Source organism: Ictidomys tridecemlineatus, chromosome 6, assembly GCF_052094955.1.
Source record: "Ictidomys tridecemlineatus isolate mIctTri1 chromosome 6, mIctTri1.hap1, whole genome shotgun sequence".
Classification (NCBI taxonomy): Eukaryota; Metazoa; Chordata; class Mammalia; order Rodentia; family Sciuridae; genus Ictidomys; species Ictidomys tridecemlineatus.
This window is the reverse complement of record NC_135482.1, coordinates 83,932,587-83,949,974: the sequence shown is the minus strand read 5'-3', so window position 1 is coordinate 83,949,974 and position 17,388 is coordinate 83,932,587. Positions and strand designations below refer to the sequence as shown.

General features: G+C 32.9%; 1 protein-coding gene across 8 annotated transcripts in view; it reads right to left on the bottom strand.

The window, feature by feature from the left end:
• Nucleotides 1-17,388, bottom strand: part of Dnai7 (dynein axonemal intermediate chain 7) — a 78,256-nt gene that overhangs the window by 15,357 nt on the left and 45,511 nt on the right. For 7 of the 8 annotated variants that reach the window (XM_013360171.4, XM_040280886.2, XM_040280890.2 and 4 more), the window contains 2 exons: nt 4,085-4,160; nt 1,362-1,522 (listed from right to left, as the gene is read on the bottom strand). In XM_013360171.4, coding sequence (XP_013215625.2) covers nt 1,362-1,522; nt 4,085-4,160 — 237 coding nt within the window. The remainder of the gene's footprint in view (nt 1-1,361; nt 1,523-4,084; nt 4,161-17,388) is intronic. The other variant, XM_021728804.3, reaches the window with a different exon arrangement.

The following is a 17,388-nucleotide window of genomic DNA, read 5'->3' as shown; positions in this document are numbered from 1 at the left end:
GAATGGCAATATCAAAATTGGTTGAGTGGGGTGGGCCAAAAATAATCTCTCAAATACATAGCCCAAATAAAGATATATATATATATATATATCACACAAACAGATACATGGTGTATCTGTGGTTTAAAATTTTGTTGGGGGTTGACAAGGAAAAAAAAGTGTCTTCTACAAAGGCTTCAAACTACCAAAAAAAAAAAAAAACACTAAGAAATACTTATTTAAACAATGCACCAAAGTCCTTAACGGATGAGATTGTGTGTGAGAAGTAACTGGTAGTCTGTGTATATACTGAGTTACTAGAGAGAGGGAGAAAGAGAGAGAAGGGAAAGGGGGGAAAGAAGAAAAATAGGAGTGGACAGCATAACTTGGAATATATGGCAGTATGCTCTGGATGCAGCCACCATGAGGTTAAAAGAAACCAAGTCAATACCGGTGAAAATGTTATTACTTATAAAACAGGAGTATGAAACTCCTTGAAAGATGATATAACAACTGCTGTCATCAGTATTCTTACCACTCCAAGCATGTTCTGTGAATGGCAGCATCAGTGTCACCTGAATCAGTGCTTCTCAAATGTTTATGTGCATGTGAATCATCTCTCAAATCCCTCTTGTCAAAATGAAGATTCAATAGATCTGAGATCACTCAAAATATGCATTTCTTAGATATCCCCTTGTGATGCCACCACAGCTGGTTCAGTGCTACTGGATCACATTTTATATAATTAAGATTCATACCAGTGATTCTCAAACTTCAGGGTGTGTTTTGTTAAAATACAGATTGCTGAGCCTCATCATTGGTTTCTGATTCAGTAACTTTGAGGTTCATGAATTCACATTTCTAGCAAATTCCCAGATGATGTCAGTGGTTTCTCATGTTTCTGTTCAACCACAGATCTAAATGAGTCTACAAACTGTGGCCCCTGAGAAATCCCTCCTGCCACTCCTTTTTATAAATAAAATTGAAGTAGAACACAAACATGTGCATTTGTTTACACACAGTCATTTTAGCACTATGAGAGCAGTGTTGAGTGCTTTCAACAGAGCTAGTGTGGCCCACAAAGCTGAATACATTTACCATCTGGTCTTTTACAGAAAAAGTCTCCCAACCTCTGGTCTCATCTATCATTATTAAGGCCAATTCAGTACTTTCAAACATGAGTGATGTAGGTTTTTACAATTAAGTTAACATGTGAATTCTAATTTAAAAAACCATATTGTTTTAGAATCTGTTAATGTCCTTTAGTATTTGTTCTTTGTGATTAATAGTGTTCACAGTTTATTAGATGTTCAGATCATTCAATATGAAGTAAAGGCATAAGCAACTATTTTACTTATGTTTACATTAAAGAATTTACTTACTTGCACAATCATCCAGCCCTTTACTGGCTTATACTGTGGGGGAAGCTCCAAAATATCCAAGTGGTACACTCCACCTAGAGTTGTGAATTGGCATAAATCCACCTCATTGTCTTCATATATAAATGGCTTTTCAGTAGTATTCTCTATCAGGTATAACTGTGCTAGAGGTAAACAGATTGACACCATTTCTAAATAGGTCACAATATTTTTGTATTTTCTTAGGAGTGAAAAGAAAAAATTCTAATATTGATGAAGGAAGTTTTTATGTAAGTAGCTACTAAGACTTTGCAAAAAGTGCATAACTCAGAACTATTCACAGAGCTAATCATAGAGATTGGAATACACGTGTGTAATGCTCAGGTGCAGGCTCCATTTATATTTATATTTATATTTTCATACCAACATTTTAGGAATATGCATATGATAACCATGTGTTATTATTTTTAAAAATCTTATATAAAAGATAAAAATGGTTTGACACAAAATTTGATAATTATCAAACTATTTTTTAAAATGTTGAACAAATACTTATTGAGTTACTTCTTGCTGCTAGCCACTGGCTGGGGTTACAGCACAGAACTAAATAAGCAAAAAATTATGATCTTCATATTAGCTTTCCTAGGGGAGAGATAAATGAGTAAAATATCTATTATTTGTAAAACTGCTATCGAGAAAAATGAAAAACAAAGCCCTTTCATGAAGTGTTTCACTTTTTAATAGGGTCCAAACTAATTTCTTAAAATTAAAAATAATGGGGCTAAAACTCCAAAAGAAAAAAAAAAGGTAAATGATGAAAAAGTAAATTTTGGTCCATGTATGAAATAAAAGTGAAATTTTTTCAATAAAAATAGGCCCAGCTCATAGATAAATAGGGATGGAGGTTTGAAAAATGAAGAAACCAGATTGTATAATATCTGTTTTTCCAAAATTCTATGGGAAATTCTATCATTTCCCTTTTCCAGTACACAATCAGAGGCAATATTGGAAGTTACATATCATAGAGACTATTCCCACCCTTCACCAAAATGCTTCTAGAAGAAAAGTCAGACCACTTAAACATTTCACATTTAATTAGCTATGTGATCTTATTCAAGACATGCTAAGTAACATCTTATGTGAGTTTTTTCAACTATAAAATGGATATAATAGTAGCAGCTAATAGAATTTGGCAGAAGAATGAGTTAATATACGTAAAGAGTTGGTGCTAGACACATAGAGAAAGTACAGGAACTGCTAGTATTATTTATTATCACAGTTTTCCTTTCCCATAAAAGAAAGCACACTAAGATGGCAGTGAATTTAATCCGTGGAAAGCATGTACTGAAAATTAATGGAAATAACCAAAAAATTTTTGAACTAAGTAACTTCCCATTTTTCTCTTGTGTACATTCATTGAATACATTGCAGTCTTCAATTTTTAAATGTATTCAATTAAAAATTTATTCACCTAAAAGGAAAGCAAGAAATAATCCTGTGGTTACATTTAGATCATTATGATATATATTATTTGGGCATCACTACATAGAAAGCCATAGTATTATTGATAGAAGTTTAATAACTGACTGTAATATCCTATTTCTAGTAGGAGAATTACCCAGTTAGGGTTATAGAAAATATAAATATATAAGCCCAGGTGATTGCTAAACCAAAGGTGTGTTAGAAAAAGTAAAAAAGTAGACAAGAGGCTCATCATGAAAAACATGCTTAGAAATTTATAGAAAATAGGTTCTTTAAAGGTTATCGGGGAAGAAGAATACTGATACAAGTCATGGAAAAGATAGCTATAAATATCAAACTGAGGGATTGGGGGTTGTAACTCAGTGGTAGAATGCTCACCTAGCATGTGTGAGGTGCTGGGTTCGATCCTCAGCACCCACATAAAAAATAAATAAAATACAATTATTGTATCCAACTACAGCTAACAAAATATTTTAAAAATATCAAACTGAAATATTGACAAATTAGCTGGGTTCATGCCTGTAATCCCAGTGACTTGAGAGACTGAGACAGGAGGATTACAAATTCAAAGCCAGCCTCAGCAATTTAATGACCCCCTAAGCAACTTAGCAAGACTCTATCTCAAAAATAACAAATAAAAAGGGCTGGGGATGTGCTCTGTGATAGAATGTCTCTGGGTTCAATTCCCAGTAATAAAAAAAATAACTATTTTTTTAAAAAGATCATTTTCGCATATCCAATTGCTATTTGACAGGACAAGATTAAATACAAAAACTTATAGTCCCTCAAAAGTGTAGAGAAATTCCTGATGTGTATGTGTGCTTGTGAAAACTCACTGCATCACTGTGTATAAATAAAAAGTAGAAATAACTTTAATGCTATCAATAGGGATTTGAATAATGTTCTATTATTTGATTGGAATTATACAGCTACTAGAAAAAAGTGAAATTATAATTTGTTCTTACTTAAAACAAGTTAATAACTTATTTACAATGTATATTGTATTCTATGTATATTACATAATGTTAAGTGGAAAAAATAATTTTCAACCAAAATAATTGTATGATAGGATTCCATGATCTTATTAAAATCCAAAGAGACAGTAAATAAATCTACTAATACTGGTTTTCTCAGGGGAGAAACTAAGAAAAACTTTTACTTTAATATATTTCTACAATGTCTGCAATGTCTGAAATGACCTTGTATTACTTTTGTAAGAAGAAAATCTCAATAAAGTCAAATTATGAAAATGTAATTTAGAATACCTGCTGAAATCGATTCACTTAATAATCTCATCTCCAGTTCACCTTTTTCAGCTTCAGAGTCTTTCTTGTCAGAAGTCTAATAAATAAATAAATAAATACACAAGGACAAAGGGACATGACTGTTAGTGTCCTCTTGAGTTCAGAGTCATTTTCTTTCTGTTCCAATCCCCACTTCAGATGTCTGCTACCTTAATGCTAAGGCCCAAACATACACACTCTAGCATAACACTGGAACAATTATAGTATTTTTAAAAGCAATTAAAATGAGAGCACAACTCCACTGAACTTCACAAGAGCTCTGAACTAGAGTTCTTCTGCTTAGATTGTACTCTAAAAACAAGCACAAAATATAGAAACTAGGAAGCAAAGCAAGCTCTAAAATATATTACTTAGGATTTCAAGATGGCTAGATGGAAGTGCTGAGCACTCACTTACTCCTTCACAAAGAAGAATCAAAGTAGGAGGTGAACAGCCACATTCTGAAGTGAGTGATCCCGGTAGAAAGAGAGACAGCAATCCTGTAAGATTCATAGACCTGGGACAACAGATAGTAAGAGAAACAAAATATCCTTGGCATCTGCCACATTGACTTCAAAGCTAGGGGAGGGCATATATCCCCTTTGCAGGGGTAAAGGTGAAAGAGTCTTAACAAACTTTCAGTGTGGATGCTGACAATCCTAGCTACTCCAAAGTTCCAAAATCCTTACAGGTTTGTAGTCCGTTTAGATAAGTAACCTGAAGTATACACAGCAGATTTTTTTAAATTATATTTATTTCTGTAAATTAATAAATTCTTCTCTGGCTCCTTGAGATGAAGGAGTTAATAAGTAAATTAATGGACGAAGGAAAGAATGAAATAAGGAAAATAACAAAAACATTAAGAGTATAGAAAGAAAAAAATACAAATTTAAGATGAAAGAGAAAATTCTGGCATTCTCATCTATAAGTTGAGATACCGAAGTTACTTCCCAGAGTTATTTTAAGTTGATACTAAGACATGTGAAAATATAGCATAGCATAGGCTCTTAATAAGTGTAAGTCCCACCTCTTCTCACCCCAGACAGTTTCCTTTCTTCTAAAATTAATACTGTAACATCCCCTCCTCCAGCTTTGAAGACAGTGTGGCAGATGCCAAGGATATTTTGTTTCTCTTTCTATCTGTTGTCCCAGGTCTATGAATCTTATAAGGTTGCAGGCTCTCTTTTGCTGTTTTCCTATGTTCTACCATGATCACTCACTTCAAAATGTGACTAACAATATTCATCATTCATAATAATAACAACAACAATAATAATAATGGTGATCGCTGCTCCACCTTTATGGAGCCCTATTATGAGTCTCTATGGAAAGCAGTATGGAGATTCCTTGGAAAACTGGGAATGGAACCACCATTTGACCCAGCTATCCCTCTCCTCAGTCTATACTCAAAGGACTTAAAAACAGGGACACAGCCACATCAATGTTTATAGCAGCATAATTCACAATAGCTAAACTGTGGAACCAACCTAGGTGCCCTTCACTAGATGAATGGATGAAAAAAATGTGGCATATATACACAATGGAATATTACTCAGCAATAAAAGAGAATAAAATCACGGCATTTGCAGGTAAATGGATGGAGTTGGAGAAGATAATGCTAAGTAAGTTAGCTAATCCCTCCAAAAAAACAAATGCTAAATGTTTTCTCTGATATAAGGTGACTTGATTCATAGTGGGGTAGGGAGGGGAAGCAGGGAAGGAATAGACAAACTCTAGATAGGGCAGAGGGGTGGGAGGGGAAGGTGGTTAACAATGATGGTGGAATGTGATGGACATCATTATCCAAAGTACATGTAAGAAGACACAAATTAGTGTGAACATACTTTATATACAACCAGAGGTATGAAAAATTGTGCTCTACATGTGTAATATGAATTGTAATGTATTCCATTGTCATTTATTTTAAAAAGTCAACAAAAATAAATATATTACACTGAATGTTTTAGATAAATTATTTCTAGGACTAAAGGATATAACAACTAAAAGCACTTAGTACAATCAGTAAATATTTTTCTTTCAAGAGTTTTATTATTTGTCTTTTAAAATTCCTCTTATCTCTCTCTGGCCATTTTTTTAACCTTATTTATTATTTGCTCTAATTAGACATTATGGTATAATATACTTTGATATGTTGTACATAAGTGGAGTATAATTTCTAATTCTTTTGGTTGCACATTATGTAGAATCATACCAGTTGTGTAGACGTATGTACTATAATGTAGTAATGTCTGATTCATTTTACTCTCCTTCCTACTTCTAGACGCCCCCTTCACTCCCCTCTACCTAATCCAAGTAACTCTATTCTTCCCTAGCCCTCCCTATCTTATTGTGAATTAGCATCCGCATATCTGAGAAAACATTCAGCCTTTGGTTTTTTGGGGATTGGCTTATTTTACTTAGCATGATTTTCTCCAGCTCCATCCATTTACGTGCAAATGTCATAATTTCATTTTTATTTAAGGGTCAGTAATATTCCATTGTGTACATATTTTCCAGACATTTTCTTTATCCATTCATCTCTTGAAGGGCATCTAGGTTGGTTACAGAGTTTGGCTATTGTGAGTTGAGCTGCTATAAACATTGATGTGGCTGCATCACTACAGTGTGCTGATTTTGAGCACTTTAAGTATAAACTGAGGAGTGGGCTAACTGGGTCAAATGGTGGTTCTGTGTCATGTATTTTTAGATCTACATAGATCTTCTTTATCAAGTTGAGAAATTTATCATCTTGTTTTTCTGAGAGCTTTTATTGTCAATGGATACTGAATATGGACAAATGATTTTAATGCACCAATTAATATGATCATTTGTTTTTTTTCTTCAAATATAGCATCCATTCATGTTCAAAACATTTATTAAGAAAGCCAGTGCTGGGTGCACACACTTGTAATCCTAGCAGCTCAGGAGGCTGAGGCAGCAGAATCATGAGTTCAAAGCCAGCCTTAGCAACTTAAGTCAATTAATAACTCAGAGGTACTTTGTCTCTAAATAAAATACAAAATAGGGCTGGGGATGTGGCTTCCCGGGTATGCAAATAAATATAAACGTAGAAACACAAGAAATATTTTAGAAAACAAAGTAATATAATCCTTCCAAAAGATCAGAACTCTTAGAAACAGATTCCAAAGAAATCAAAATGGATGGAACAACTGATAAAGAATGAAAAACAATTATAAAAAATCTTAAGATCCAAGAGAATACTAATAAACCCTAAATGAAACTAGAAAGATAATGTAGGATATGAATGAGAAATTCAGTAAAGAGAGAGATTTTGAAAACTAACTAAGCAAATCTTTGAAATGAACAGCTCAATAAGTCAAATAATAAATATTTAGTTGAAAGCTGCAATGATACTTGATAAAGTAGAAGAAAGAATATCTAAATTTGAAGACAGGTCTTTTGAAATGTCTCAGTCAACTGAAATATCCCAATCAGACAAAAGAGGAAAGGGTTGAGGAGAAGGAAAAGGAAAACATTCAAGAACTCTGGGAAACCATTAAATGAAAAAAACAACTGCATCTTTGTAATACCCATACATGAGGATATAAAAGTTAAGGACATAGAAAATATTTTCAATGGAATTATAGCACAGAACTTTCCTAATCTTGGGAAAAACAAACATCCACATACAGGGAGCTAATAGTTCCTCACACAAGCCAGAAGTAGTGGTTTATGCTTATAAGATTCCATCTTAAAACAAACAAGCAAACAAACAAACAACAAAAAAAAAAGACCACAAAATATCTTCACCATGGCACAGTAAACTCAAATTATCAAAACTACAGAACAGCTGGGCATTGTTGTGAATGCCTGTAATTCCAGGGACTCCAGAGTTTGAGGCAGGAGGATCACAAGTTTGAGGTCAGTCTTAGCAACTTAGCAAGTCCTTGTCTAAAAAAAAAAAAAAAGGATTGAATGTGGCTCAGTGGTAAGTGTCCTTAGGTTCCATTCCTATGAAAAAAAAAAGAGAGAAAAAAACAAGGTACAGGATAAAGAAAGAATTTTAAAATCACCAAATCATATTTAATGACAGTCCAATTAGTTTAACAGCAGATTTCTTTGCAGAAGGAATGGAATGGAACGATATATTCAACTCCTCCTCCTAAGAAAATTACAACTGACCTAATTAGTATATCCAGCAAGGCTTATCCTTCACAAATGAAGAAGAAATAAAGATCTTCTAAGATAAGCAAAAGCAAGGAATTCACAACCATCAGAACCAGTCTAAAAAAAAAAAAATGCTTAAGGTAGTCCTGCATCCAGAAGTTTAAGAAGGATAACTACCCACTATATAGCATGTGAAAGTGTAACTCCCACTTGAAGAGTGGATACACAAAAGAGAAAAGAACTAAACATTATCGATACAATAAACCATCAAACCAAAAAGATGAGCAAGAAAAAAGGTAAAAAATATTCAAAATATCTAGAAGAAAATCAATAAACCAACCTAAAATTAGAAGGAAAGAAATAATAAAGATCAGCATAGAAATAAAAAAAATAGAGACAAAAAATACAAAGGATCAATGGAACAAAAAGTTGGTTCTTAGAAAAATCATAATTGACAAACCTTTAGACTAGCCAATAAAAATAAAGTAATAATGAAAACAAATTTTAAAAATTAGAGATGAAAAAGGAAACATTAAAACTGATACTATAAAAATATAAATTATATTTTAGGGATTATTTTTTTAAAAAAACTATATGCTAACAAGTTGAAAATGGACAACATCCCTTCATAAGGAGAATGGACAAATTTCTGGACATCTATGACCCACCAAAATTGAATAAAGAGGTATAAAAAGTCCAAGCAGACTGACAACAGTAAAGAGATTAAATCAGTAATTAAAAGTCTCCCAGTGAAAAAAAAAAGCTTAGGACTGGGTGGTTTTAATGCTGCATTTTACAAAAATTTAAAAGAATAAAACAATTTCTTCTCAGATTATTCTATAGACTTGAAATAGAGAGAACCCTTCCAAACTCATTGTAGGAGGCCAGCATTGCCCTGTTACCTAAACCTAACAAGGACACAACAACAACAACAACAAAAGAAAGAAAGAAAGAAAACTATAGGCCCAAATCCCTGATGAATATAGATGTAAAAACAGTCCACAAAATATTAGCAAATAAAATTCAAAAGCATACCAAAAGGATCATACACCATGATCAAGTTGGTTTTACTCTAGAATTGCAAAAAATGATTGAATGTAGTAGACAATAAATATATATTTCACATCAACAGGATGAAGTACAAAAATTACAATCTCAACAGATGCAGGAAAAGCATTTGATAAAAATCAACATCCCTTCATGATAAAATCCCTGAACAAATTAAGTATGAAAAGATCATACATCAACATAATAACAGCTATTTACAGCAAATACATAGCCAACATCATAGTGAATGAGGAAAACTGAACGCATTTACTCAAAGATCAGGAACAAGACAAGGAAGTCCCCTATTACCAATGTTATTCAATATAGTACTAAAAGTTTCAGCCAGAGCAATTAGGCTCTGAAAAAATTAAAAATATACAAATAGGAAGGGAAAATTCAAATTATCCCTGTTTGCAGATGATGTGATTCTATGTGTAGAAAAATAATAAAAATCTGCACCAAGACTATTAAACAAATTCAGTAAGGTGGAATACAAAATCAACAAAGAATAGCTTTTCTATATTCCAATAACAAATTTTCTGAGAAAGAAATATGAAAGCAATTCCATTCATAATAGCTATTAAGGAAAACCCTTAGGAATAAATTTAACTAAGGATGTTAAAAATCTCTACATTTTGAAAACAACAAAATACCAATGAAAGTGAAGAAGACCCTAAAATGGGAAATACCTCCCATGTTCATGGACTGAACAAATTAATGTTAAAATGTATATACTACTCAAAGTAACCTACAGATACAATGCAATCCCCAACAAAATATAAATCATATTCTTCACAGAATGAAAAGAAAAAAAATTCTAAAATTCATATGGAAGCACAAAAGACCCTGAATAGCTGAGGCAATGTTGAGCAAAATGAACAAAGCTGGAGGTATCATAATACCTGATTTCAAGACATACTGCAGAATCACAGTAAACAAAACATCATGGTATTGACATTCAAACAAACACACAGTTCAATAGGACAGAATAGAAAGCCCAGAAGTCTACATATCCACAGCCAATAAGTCCTTAACAAAGGTGGCAAAAACACACAGGATAAAAGATAACCTCTTTAATAAATGATTCTGGGGAAAACTGGACATCCATATTCAAAAGACTGAAACTTGACTCTCTTTCTCACCTTGTTAGAAACTCAAAATAGATTAAAGATCTAAATGTAAGACCTAAAACTCTGAAACTATTAGAAGAAAACATAGTTGAAACACTTTAAAATATTGGTACATGAAATAATTTTCTGGATGTGACCTCAAAAATGCAGGAAAGAAAAACAAAAATTGACAAATGGAATCACATCAAATTAAAATGCTTCTGTACAGCAAAGGAAACAATGAACAGAGTAAAGAGATGACCTACAGAATGGGAGAAAATATTTGCAGGTTGCTAATCATCTAATAGAAGGTTATTATCCAGAATATTAAATACTCAAAAAATTCACTGTAAGAAACAAATAAACCAATTAAATATGGCATATAATCTGAATAGATACTTCTTAAAATACTAATGGACAATAAATATATTAAACAATGTTCAATCATTAGCCATTAGGGAAATGAAAGTCAAAACTACAATGCAGTATGGTCTTACCCCACTTAGAATGGCTATTATCAGAAAAACAAAATAAGTGCTGGAAAGGATGTGGAGAAAATGAACTCTTACACACTGTTGGTGGGAATATAAATTAGCACCAATACTATGAAGCTTCCTCAAAAAATATAATATATTATATGATTCAGCTAATCCACTCATAGATGAATAGCAAAAAGGAATGAAATCAACATAAAAGAGATCCTACATGCCCATGGTTTTTGGGACACTATTCATAACAACTAAGATACAAAATAAATCATTCTATATGCCTATCAGTTAATGAATAAAAATATATAAATACTAAATGGTGGTATTATTCAACCATAAAAAATGAAATACTGTCATTTAAAAAATGAATCGAACTGGAAAACACATTAAGTGAAATAATCAAGACAAAGAAAGATAAGTACCACATATTCTTTCTCACATGTGGAAACTAAAAGAAATTGACCTGAAAGCAGAATAGAATAGTTACTACTAGAGATAAGAAAGAGTATGGGGCAAAGGAGGGTAGAAAGAAGGATAGCTGGATATGATTCATGCATATTGCATGCATGTGTGAATATATTCCATTTAACTTCATTTATAATGTTTAATTAATACGTTAATAAAATGTAACATTCTTTATTTTTTGGTACTGGGTATAGAACCCAGAGGTTCTTTACCACTAAGCCACACGCTAGCCCTTTTTAACTTTTTATTTTTTATTTTGAGTCAGGGTCTCGCTAAGTTGCTTAGGGCCTCACTAAGTTACTGAGGCTAGCCTTGAACTTGTGATCCTCCTGCCTCAGCCACCAAAGCCACTGGGAATAACAGGCGAACTACTACGCCTGGCAAAAATGCAAAATGATTTAAATTTGCATTTGTTTAAATTTGATAATCAGCTCTCTTACAGAGTAAGTCCAAAGCCTGATTTGGGATAAATCTTTCAAGGCAATAAAAGAGGCTGAATATCAAGCAATGTATTATCTCATTATTCTCAAGTGTAGTAAAAAGAATACCATACTCCATACCTTACCGTTAAAAACTCAAAAAATGTACAATAATAAACAAATAATCCAGGAGAAGTTTTCAAGCTGGCAGAACAGAGGAGGTCACTTTCCTGGCTGCTCCATGGCATGAAACCAAGAAAGCAGACAGAAAGGTGGGGGAACAAAAAAAAGTGTAGGGGAGACTTTACTGGAATTTAATACTGGACAGTAAAAGCAGATCAGGGACTCAGGAAGTTGGACAGAATAAAATAAGGAAGAAATTCCCAGTGCCACAGCCACTGCCACAGCCAGAGGCACCATCCAGAGCTGACCCTCCATGAGCAAAGTGGAGGGATAAAGAAATTAAATGAACCTGCATTTTTAGGAGGAATGAGGCATGTCTGGGTATGGAGAGTTTAGAGATCAAAGACACTGCCTGACTAGACTGAAAGGTCCGCTGCACAATATCTTTGTATGGGAAAGAAACCACATCCTGCCTGGATGTGTGCGGAGGACAGAGGAAGAAACAATTTTGCAATTGCTGCATGGGGCCAGCAGCTGAGGGAGCTGATTTCTAGCAAACCTAACTTTGGCCCAAAATACAGGTCTGGCAAAACCATACTGCATGACATAGAGTGTCCATAAGTGACCAGGAGAAAATCAAACATGGAGAAATGTTTACACAGGAGACAATAGACCATGAAAACTCATCCAGCTCTCTCCTTTTGCCTCCAATCTGGCTGCTTGTGAGACCTGCTGGGAGAGGGCCTGGTCAGGAATTTGGAAGGGTGGTGGCAGAGGAGATTGAATTTGGAGACTGAATCTCAAGACCAGGAAACCTGGGGTCCACAGATGACATAGTGGACTAAGAATTGGCTGTTCTACTACATAAGTGGAACCCAGGGGAGACTCGTAGGAGGCAGTCTCCCACCATGGACTGACAATTGCTGGGCTCTGGTGGTGTACCAATTTAAAATCACTAGACCAATTGGCATTCAGTGAAGAACCTGGAGCCTACCAAAGCCTAAACCGCACCTCCTGGAGTCCTGCATATGGGATTAACTCCCTTATTCTAGCAATCCCACACTGAGGGTGGAGCAAGCATCATACTCCAGACAACCCCACTTAGCACTGTTGAGAAAGGAAGTTGATAATCCTTTGAACTGCAAAGGAAACAATTCTTTAACTTTTCACAATATTTTTCTCTTTTTCCTTTTTATTTTTTTGTTTAAGTGTGACTTTAATTGTTTATGGATATTAATACATGTTCATATTTTTTCTCATTTCTAGCATTCTGAAGCCAGTTATTTTTCATGAATAAGGTTTTTGAGGACTATGATATTTGACTATTATATTTCAGTTTCATTTTTTATTCTTTTATGTTTATTTTTAATTATTTAAATGTCGACTTTGTCTATATTTTTCCTCTTCTTTATCTGGTTCCCCTCATTCTCTATATCTCTTTTCTTCCACTAACAGCCAATCTCTATTGTTCTCTTTCATTCTACCTTTAATTTTCTACTTCTTTTTTCTTCCTCCCTCATAATCATCACATCCAATATTAATTCTGTTCTCTCCCAGGCACCATTGAAATTGTAAACTCTTTTGCAAGCTTACTGTTTTATTGTACACAATAACTGATCATATAATTTGTTTATTGTCACAGTTATCATTGTAGACATTATAGCAAGAACTATATAGTTTAATGCTGTATATTGTTGCATTGGTTGTTTGTCTCCTCGTAAAGAGTGAGATACTGGAAAAATTCAGAGACATAATAAGGCTGCAGAGTTGAAACTCTATTGCCTCAGATCCATGCTGTTAGATGAGTAGACACACAAATATCACGAAAAAGCAAGGGAACAAATTGCCCCAAACAAACCAAGATACTCCAATAATAAATAGAATCCATGGACACCACACTAGAAAAAATGTCAGAGGAGGAGTTTAGATTGTACTTAGTTAAGCTGATCTGTGAGGTGAAGGAAAATATAAGGAGTGAAATCAGAGAGAAAGTACAGGAAGTGAAAGATCACTTCAATAAAGAGAGAGGGTCTGAAAAGAAACCAGACAGATATCTTCAAAATTAAGGAATCAATAAACCAAATTAAAAATTCAATGGAAAGCATCACTAACAGACTAGATAACTCAGAAGATGAAATTTTAGGTAATGAAAACAAAATATATAATTTGAAAACAAAGTTGACTGTGGAGAAAATATGTTAAAAGACCATGAACAGAACTTCAAAGAAATATGGAATAACCTCAAAAGACCAAATTTAAGATTTACTGGGATAGATGATACAAACCAAAGGAATGCACAATATTTCAATAAGATAATATCACAAAATTTCCTAAACCTAAAGAATGAAATGGAAATTCAAATACAGGAGGCTTGCAGGACCCCAAATATATAAAAAAAAAAAATGCCTCAGACTCACACCAAAGCACATTATTATGAAAATGCCTAACAAACAGAATAAGAATAGAACTTTAAAAGCTGCCAGAGAAAAATGACAAGTAACATTTTGAGGTAAACCAATCCTGTTCCCAGATGCTTGGAATAATATATATCAAGCTCTGAAAGAAAATGGATGCCACCCAAGAATACTATATCCAGCAAAATTAAGCTTCAGAATGGAAGATTAAATAAAAACCTTCCAGGATAAACAAAAGTTAAAAGAATTCACAACTAGAAAATCTATATTACACAAACCATACTCAATAAAATGTCATGAAGAAGAAATGAAAAATAAATGTGAAAACCAGCAGAGAGAAGAACTACACTAGAAGAACAGACAATCAGAAACTAATTCAAGAGGCAATTTAAAAGTGTCTTCACTTATGACTAGCAGTCTATGAGTTGTTCTTTTGCTCACTTCAAAACATACTTTAAATAAGACCAACATAGCAAACTCTTTAAACATATGATAAGCATTCATTTTGATAAATACCTAAATCATATAATTAGATAAATATGTAAACATGTTTTTATGTATTACAAATGTATATGTTCGTATGTAATTCTTAAAGAAGCAAACAAGGGCTTGTTGGCTTAATCAATTTCCCTGTCACTTTTCATTGTCTAGATTTCAGTATATATACCATAGAGTTACATGATTAGTTTTCAACCATAAAGCTAAAATTGATAAATGTTTTATTTCCATAGCAATTTTCATGTTCTCTTTTACTAGTTGAACTTATATGTATTTTTTACTGATTTATATTTCCCTCTTCAATTTTTTAAATAAAATTTATAAAAAATTATCTGAATTTTAACAAATCTAATAAATCAATTAGCATAAAATATACTATCTAAAAAAAGAAACTAATTCAAATTAAAAACCAGAAAGAAATAAAAATGACAGGGAATAAAAATTTCTCAATAATAACATTGAATGTAAATGGCCTAAACTCATCCATCAAAAGACACAGACTAGCAGATTGGATTGAAAAAACAAGACCCAACAATATGCTATCTCCAAGAGACTCACCTTATAGGCAAAATATCCATAGACTTAAGGTTAAAAGGATGAGAAAAAAAATATCTTCAAAGGAACTCTAAACCAGTAGGGGACTCAATCTTCATATCAGATAAAGTGGACTTGAAGTCAAAGTTAATCAAAAGGGACAAAGAAGTACATTTAATGCTGCTTAAGAGAATTATACATGAACAAGACACAAAAAGCATAAATATTTATACCCCAAGCAATGGAGCATCTATGTACATCAAAACAACCCTTCTCAATTTCAAGAATCAAATAGACCACAACACAATATACTGGGTGAATATAACAAAACTCTCTCACCCTGGATAGGTCCTCTGAACAAAAACTAAATAAAGACTCTATAGAATTAAAAAAATACAGTTAATAATTTAGACATATATAGAATATTTCATCCATCAAGGACTGAATACACTATCTTCTCAGTACCACATGACCTGAATCCTTCTCTAAAATAGACCATATCTTAGGCCACTAAAGCAATTCTTAGCAAATACAAAAGAGAGAGAGAGAGAGAGAGAGAGAGAGAGAGAGAGAGAGAGAGAGAGAATACTTTACATTCAGTGATATCATAATGAAATGAAACTAGAAATCAAGGATAAAATAGAAAATAGAAGCTACTCTAACAACTAGAAATTAAATAATACACTATTTGATGACCAATGGATAGCAAGAAAAAATCAGCAATGAAATAAAAAAGTACTTAAAAGTAAGTGAGAAGAGTGAAACAACATATCAAAATCTCTGGAACCCTATGAAAGCAGTGCTAAGAAGAAAGTTCATTGCATTGAGCTCATTAATTAAAAAAATAGAAAATCACCAAATAAATAACCTAACATTTACATCTCAAAGCCTTAGAAAAAGAATTAATCAACACCAAAAGCAATAGAATAATAGGAAATAATTAAAGTCAGAGCCAAAATCAATTAAATTGAAACAAAAAAATAAAATCCAAAAAAAGACAAAACAAAAATTTTTTTCTTTCAAAAAAAATCAATAAATTGATAAACCCTTAGCTAAGCTAACAAAGGGAGAGAAAACTCAAATTATTAAAATTCATGATAAACAAGGAATATCACAACAGACACTACTGAAATAGATGATAATTAGAAACAATTTTGAAAATTTATACTCTAATAAAATAGAAAATCTTGAAGACTTCAACAAATTTCTAGAGACATATTACCAACTCAAATTGAATCAGGAGGACACAGAAAATTTAAACATGTCAATTTCAAGCAATGAAACTGAAATGCCATCAAAAGCCTACCAACAAAGAAAAGCCCAGGACCAGACAGATTCTCAGCTGAATTCTACTAAATGCTCAAAGAAGAATTAACAATCCTCCTCAAATTATTTCATGAAATAGAAAAAAGGAAGGAACCCTTCCAAACTCATTCTCTGAAGCCAGCATCACCCTGATACCAGAATCAGACAAAGATACATTGAGGAAAGAAAACTTCAGATCAATACTCCTGATAAACATACATGTAAAAATTCTTAATACTGGCAAATTTCATGCAAAAAACTATTAAAAAGATATTACACCATGATCAAATGGGGTTCAATCCAGGGATGCAAGGTTGGTTCAACATGCCAAAATCACTGCAATTAATCACATCAATAAACTTAAAGACAAGAATCACATGATCATCTCAACAGACACAAAAAAAAGCATTTGATAAAATATAGCATCCATTTATGTTCAAAATGCTAAGAAAAAGTAGGGATGGTAGCAACATACCTCAACATTGCAAAAGCTATATATGTTAAACCCAAGGTCAACATCATTCTAAATGGAGAAAAATTGAAAGCATTCCCTCTAAAAAATGGAACAAGAAAAGGATGCCCTCTTTTATCACTTCTATTAAAACATAGTCCTGGAAACTCTAGCCAGAGCAATTAGACAAAAGAAAGAAATTAAAGGGCTATGAATAGAAATAGAAAAAGAAGAACTGAAACTATCCCTATTTGCTGATGACATGATTCTGCATTTCAAAGGCTCCCAAAATTCCACCAGATAGA